Source organism: Alosa sapidissima, chromosome 4 (assembly GCF_018492685.1).
Source record: "Alosa sapidissima isolate fAloSap1 chromosome 4, fAloSap1.pri, whole genome shotgun sequence".
Taxonomy (NCBI): domain Eukaryota; kingdom Metazoa; phylum Chordata; class Actinopteri; order Clupeiformes; family Clupeidae; genus Alosa; species Alosa sapidissima.
Window position 1 is genome coordinate 5,463,773 of NC_055960.1, and position 7,292 is coordinate 5,471,064.

Consider the following 7,292-nt stretch of genomic DNA (forward strand, 5'->3'; position numbering starts at 1 on the left):
TAAGCATGCACAGTAGCAGTACCCAAAGCAGACACTGCGATAAGGTCATATTTGGAGAAATAAGAACCTCAAAACACTTGACTTCTCATGTAAGATGTTAGTCTTGGATTCAATCAGATGGTGGATTCAGGTGGCAATGTTAGGAGGAAATGAACATAAAGAAAATGTTCCCTTCTCAATACCACTAGGTGGCGTACTTGGACAACTTGGAAAATAAGCATAAACCCACAGACAATAGCAACATTCTGAGAAAAAGCAGAGGAATTTCTCTTCCTTGTTTTCAGAGGATAATCACATTAATTTGCCTTTGAGGAATGGCAGGTCTTGCCATTTTATAGGTATTCTCTGAAAGGTCAAATGACGTGGCATTTAGGCCTACCTTAAGAAAAAAAAATGTCACAGTTGTGTATTCAGCAAATATATTAACAACTAAACACACCGTGCATTTGGTCATTTTACCAGTGAGTGCCATATCAGAAGCTTAAGAGGTGTAAATTGTATAACTTTAAGCAGAACTCACTTCATTGGGTTTGTCAGTCTGACATATCAGAGATTCTGATCTCACCCTACTGACCCATTTACTCATAGGCTGCTATATTATAGAGACAGGTAAGGAGCTATTCCAGGGACACACCTAACCCCTTTTTTATGGGTGAAATGATGCATACATTCCATGCGTCTCAGCACTTCTTTCGTTCCTAATGCCAATCAGGGACATGGCAACCTAATGGGAAGCAGGGGAGGACGATTTTAATTAGATTAACAGTTCAAGGGTCTTCGTGTGACTACGAGCAGCCTATTTATAGCCAACAGCCGTCAGTCTGAAGGGACAGACAGAGAAAAGATCTTAGGCTAACCTCAGAACTAAGGCTAGCTCATGATACACAAAAGGTGATTATTGAGGAGGATTTGGTTGGCTACAATGTATGAAACCTTTCTCACTGTGCCGTCACCAGCAGGAGTAAACGGTTTTGAACAGTTGTGTGTTAGACAAACTTTTCCATCCTGATTAGAAGCTCAGCACATTTGTGTCGACTGTCTGAGCCACCTCTTACTCTATACGTTATGGATACATATCAAATACCTCTTTTACACTCAAAGTATTGAAAGCTACTGGCCTTCATCTATATTCTCTGTTAACTTATAACAACATAATATGATTAAAGCCCATTGGGTTTCTGACTAATCCAGATGTAAGGTCAAAACATTTAAATGAGGGCACAATTTAGTAAAATAAGCTCAGTATAAAATGAGTACACAATTTACTATTCTCTTGATGTACACAAAAAAATGTCTTGTAATGGCACCTTGGGGGTTATGACTATGAGCTTTTCATATTCTGTTTTGCTGGTAGATGCTTACCTTATCCATGAGAAATTTGCTCCATGCTAAAACTACATTACTTGTCACATCAGCAAGACTTGAATTGCGTCTTAGACATACTTCTAAGGCTGCTCTAAACTAACCTGGGCGGCAAAATGAAAACCAAGAGGCATCAGATGTGCACAATGTGGTTCAGGCCATGCTTGGACAGAATCATGCATGGGTGAAATAACTGTTTAAAGCAAACACCATAGGGAAACAACATTTCAATATACTTTTTTAAATTGCATTAACTACACAGTGTTTCTTAATTCTAAAGCTATTTAACCCTATAAGGTTGACTTTTGGGACCCAAACCCTATAAGCACCAAATGTATTAATCTTTCTTTACCATAGCACAATGTGTAGGACTATACACAACGTATGGCATGCTCTTCACCATTCTCTGAACAAGAGTATGGCTTCAAATGATTACATAAAAACTGGTTTAACTCACATATCTTTCTATGGGTTCGAGACACATCATGAAATTCTCTAGATTAGATTAGATTAAATTTAACTAATTACCATCACCAGCAGGAGTATAAAAGGTTTTGAACAGTTAGACTCACTGTCTAACTCTAGATGTGTGACCTGCAGGTTTATTATATATCAACTGTAATGTGAGTCAGTCACGTGTTCAAAGTTAAATTAGCACTTATATATTTTAAATAAAATAAGGAATAAATGAGTAGGGCTATACTGACAATGTACCACTTTGTCATTTGAACCATTCTTTCTTTTAATAGGTCTAAAGTTCAACACCCGCTGGCTCAACATTCGCGTCTATAGATTTGACCAAGAATTTGATAGAATTTGATCAAGAGAAATTTTCTAAACTTTGGTGTCGACGTGCGTCAGACACTGGCAGTGAGCTTTGCTCCATTAAAAAAGTAATGGAGTTCTATACTTTGGCGTCACTTGGCGTGATGAGCCTCAGACACCGCCAGTGGGTATTGGCCTTAAAATAGAAATTACAACAAAGTGTGCCTGTTACACTATTTTCCCTGTGCGAACGTGTGGGCCGTTTATTCAACAGTTCACCTTTAGGGACAGAAGCGGCTACATCCAATTAGGCCAGAGTGTCGTAAAGAGGCTTACATTACACTTGATCTCGTTTATCTTGCCACTTACACTGAGCTTGCTGTCACACAATCTCTAAATCCTCCTGTTGCTGATAGATCCTGTCTCTGGACCCTGTGCCAGATGTTTACTTTGCTCCTAGAGAGGTTGACCCTGCCATAAGCCATGAACATGGCACTATGTAGTTTGAAACAAACACATCTTTCTTGCAGTAACTCTGGACTCCTGACTGTTTGGTCTGTGATCACAAAAATGGTTGGAAATGATGAAGTATGTGAGGATAAACTGAGGAAGCTAAGGAATTTGTTGACACACCTTCACCAGGAATGTATCTATATAAAAGTTAAAATTGTATAGAAAAATGATGACATTTGCTTTTGATGCATACTGTATCTTTATTTTTTTGGTTTTTTTCTTTCATGCTTTACAAAATATTTACAGAAATTAAAATACACAATGAAGCCAACAGTTATGCCAATGTTAGTCCTCCAGTGACATAAAAATAAAACAGCAGGATTCATCAAAAGAGAAACAAGCATATGCGTGAGTGAAAGTGAATGCTGTGCATACCTGAATGGTGCCTGACTGTCAAAAGTATATTTGTGAGGGAACAATATCGGAATTTAAAAACAACTTCTAAATATTATCCAAAAAATCTTTTTTTTTTTTCAATTTTAAATACTAATGTGGAATATCTTCATGGGCTCTTGGACCTTACCAAATTCAGTAGTTCAGTTTCATGTGGATGAATGCCTGTACAAGATGTACAGGAAGAGTAATGGTCATGGTAGGTAGCACACTTACACTGGAATTTGTCACTCTGTTATTCAGGTAGATTTCTTCGGCCAAACATTGCACCTCAATGGCTGCTTCCAGTCGCCACCGAAGACCTCCTTGACACAAAAAAGTTTCAAAACAACTTGTCCATTCACAACAATTAGTGGTCAGTCCTTTTTATCCATAGGAAACGGATCCTAATGTCTCTATGCAGGAGACACTGAGGACACTTCTGTCTTGCTTGTGGACACTGACGTCTCATCCTCTGGGGCCTTGCCAGTGATTGTCTGCAACATGCACCCACGGAACTAGAAAGAAAGAGAGCCAAAGAGAGTTAATGTGGGGCCTTATGATATTAACATCAAGATGGAGCTTACATCAGGGAGCTATATTGTCAATAATTATAATAGTGTGTATTGTATAAGTATAAGTATATATACTCTTTTGATCTCGTGAGGGAAATTTGGTCTCTGCATTTATCCCAATCCGTGAATTAGTAAAACACACTCAGCACACAGTGAACTCACAGTGAGGTGAAGCACACACTAATCCCGGTGCAGTGAGCCGCCTGCAACAACGGCGGCGCTCGGGGGGCAGTGAGGGGTTAGGTGCCTTGCTCAAGGGCACTTCAGCCGTGCCTACTGGTTGGGGTTCGAGCCGGCAACTCTCCGGTAGCAGGTCCGAGGCGCTAACCAGTAGGCCACGGCTGATCCCCCCTCCCCCCCAACACAATCATGACATACCTGTTTGTTAAGCAGCACATAGATGACTGGGTTGTAGATTGATGAGCTCTTGGAGAAAAAGGCAGGAATAGCCATGAACTGAGCGCTGAAAGCAGATCCCTTGTTGAAGAAAATCCAGGCAGCAACAGTAGCATAGGGGGTCCATGCAATCAGGAAACCCAGAACCATCAGGATGCACATGCGTGTCACTTCCTTCTCTGCCTTCTGGGTGGAGGCTGAGTCCTGTTGTTGAGCTGCAGCCTATTGGTGGATGGTAAAAAAACAATCATGGACTTTTTGCTCAGAATTGCCACAATACACAATACACTATGTATGGCGTAAAATAAAAGTGAGCCATTCATCTCTATGTCATAAAAAGTAACACATCTTTCAAAAATTGTCATGTTAAAGTTTCACAATGGCTTTAGAGACATACTGTATTGTCATTAGCTTTAACTATTTTAACGATCTCCTGATACAATTAAGTTGTAACTTACCGCTTTCACTGTGCACACCAGCGATCCATAAGTGAAGAAGATAATGATCACAGGGACAAAGAAGTGGCAAACAAACATGTAGATGACATAGGACTCGTTGTTGTATTCGGGGCTCAGGGTGTAGTAGTCAGGTCCACAGGAGCACTGCAGTCCCTCAGGGATGTACCTACATCAGTTGAAAATATACAGTCTCAACCTAAACATACTGTGCATTCTAAGGCTACATGAAGAATGATCTATATACTGTAAGCCTTCTCGCTGGCGTTGAAATGTCTGATGTTTCTGCCTTTATGCTGACATACCTGGACCAGCCAACAAGGGGTGGTGCAGCACAGGACATAGCCATGACCCATGTGAATGCCACTCCAGCTGCAGCATGGTTGGTACCAAACTTGAAGCTGCCCATGGGCTTGCAGACGACAATGTATCTCTCAACAGCCAGCACCACCAGTGACCACAGGGCAACCTGACCTGTAAGTGGACAGTTCACTCTTAGTATGTGATCTTAAAATATATCAGTGCAAAGTTTCAGCACTCATCAAGCTTCTATAAGCAAAAAAATGCTTACCTCCGAGAGTAGCCATGAAACCTTCAATAGCACAAGCCATGGGTCCAAGGATAAAGTAGCCATTAACGGCTGAGGTGATGGTGATGGTGAATCCGAAGCAGACCATGATCATGCCAGCAACAGCCAAGTTGACCAGAATAAAGTTGAGAGGCTGACGAAGCTTTTTGTGCAGCACCGTGACCAACAGTGTCATCCCGTTGATGGGGCCTCCCGAACAGATAAGCAAAAACATGTAGCAAGCAAGAAGCTTGAACTGCCATGGGTCAGCCAGGTAGTACTGCTGGTACAGAAAGGGACTCCTGACCAGCCCAGTCCTGTTGGACATAGGGATGTAGAAGTTGCTGCCCTCTGTGCCGTTCATCCTCTCACAAGCGTAGCTCTAAAGATAAGTGACCACTTGACTTTGGCTGAAGCCTAAGCAAGTTGCTCACTGGTTGGTGTCTGCACCTCCTGTCTCTGTATGTGGCAAATACAGCGTTTTTATACTTTCCCAAAGGGACCAAACCGAGATTAATGGAGATCAGCCATTGGCCTTTACGCCGGATGTTTAAAGATTAAAGTCTTATCATTAACACATACTTTGGGTTTCATTCAGAATGTCCCTAGTGTCAGAATTATGGTCACTTATTAGAGCATCATTTCAGACACCATAAAACAACATGTTTGTATATCATGAATTCCTTTATACATAATTACATGCTTTTGTCCCACAGTAACTTGTTTTATGAAACATTGTATTTAGAGAAATTGAGATACCTTTAACCCCAAATGAGAATGCTCAAATGAATGGCATGTTCTATGAAGCCCCACAAGATCTGTGGCTATGTTTGTAAAATCAGATTTAACTGCATGCCATACTCCTTTTCATTTCACTCTGATCTTTAGACTTGGCTTCTCAAAATGTTAATATGTCTCAATGTCTGAATGCTTTCTGTCACACTGTCATCCAGCCATGCACAATATTATGTGCAGTTTTTTTTTCTGGAAAAGTTGTACTGCAATGTCCGCAAAGGACAAGTCTTGAAACAATATTTTTTCCCCAAAGCTATTTCTCTTTTTCTTTTTTGTCTTTCAAATTATTATTTTCTATACAGACAGAGTTTTTAAATAATTTACCAATTATAATTCACATTAGATAGATAGATAGATAGATAGATAGATAGATAGATAGATAGATGGATAGATTTAGAACATTGTATGTATCAATATTTGTATATCACTACATACCCTATATAATACTGACAATAGTGTAACATTTAAAATATGTAATTGCATTGATGCTATTCATAATGCAATATTCTGCAACAGGGGCGTCGCTAGCTATTCAAAACATTCAGGGAGCCCAGAAGTTAGAGTCCTTTTTGTCTGTGGGTTCGGGGTTTCTCCCCCGAGAGATTTTGAAAATCGGGCTGATGAACATGCAATTTTAACCTACTTTGAGAATGAAAAGGAAGGCCAATTGTAATGACTCACGTCACGGCATTCTGAATATTTTGATGTTTAAAGACCGTGTAAGGAGAACGTCTCTTCTGCCAAAGTGCACCACATACAACACCCAAAATATGACATTAAAATAGCCTGTAGAATAAACATTGTAATGCACCTCTGTCAAGTGCACAGGTCTGAGCGTTCGTCTCGGGATAAACATTTGGACGTCATCCCCTTCAATTAATGGGCTATGGGTGCATTGAAAGCAATGCATTTGGGTTGTGTATCACAAACTTTTGCCCAAAGACAAAGTTCCATTCTGTCAAAATCAAGCCCAACATGCATTGCTTGGAAGCCCCCTCAAAACGAGGTCAGGTTTACCATATTTACTGCGCATGTGATTCAATAGTAAATCACGATATATTGAAACTGAGCTGATCGAAATGTTGCGGGAGATGATGACACACTGTGAGTTTCCACTTCTTGTCCCTGCTCTGACATTTTTTTTCTCTAAAGAAACTTCTAATATCCATGTGTCCTTCTGTACACTTATTTCGCTAAGGCTAGTTAGTAGAAGCACGAAACAGCAATGCGTAATAGCATAGAGGAGAATTGAAATTGCAACATTTTGAAACAAATGATTCTAAACCTGCCCAGATCGCGTCAGATTTTCTTGCACTGCTGTTAATGCACACAATGGACACAAAACACAAACGTCTCTTCTACGGGGCTATTTATTTCATTCACGATTAGAGTTTTTGTTGTTGTTTTTGTTGACGGCACATAGATCCGGGGCTATCCCCAGAGGATCCGGGGCTATAGCCCCGAATGCCCAGGTCTAACGACGCCACTGTT

The 7,292-nt window shown here is 40.4% G+C and overlaps 1 protein-coding gene across 1 annotated transcript; it reads right to left on the reverse strand.

The window, feature by feature from the left end:
* Positions 1-3,193: 3,193 nt before the first annotated feature.
* Positions 3,194-5,431, reverse strand: LOC121706458 (green-sensitive opsin-2-like). The gene is made up of 5 exons (XM_042088206.1): positions 5,010-5,431; positions 4,744-4,912; positions 4,442-4,607; positions 3,966-4,205; positions 3,194-3,530 (listed from the first exon to the last, which is right to left on the reverse strand). Exons 1-5 carry the CDS (start codon positions 5,368-5,370, stop codon positions 3,429-3,431), a joined length of 1,038 nt encoding a protein of 345 aa, XP_041944140.1. The 5' UTR covers positions 5,371-5,431; the 3' UTR covers positions 3,194-3,428.
* Positions 5,432-7,292: the final 1,861 nt, after the last annotated feature.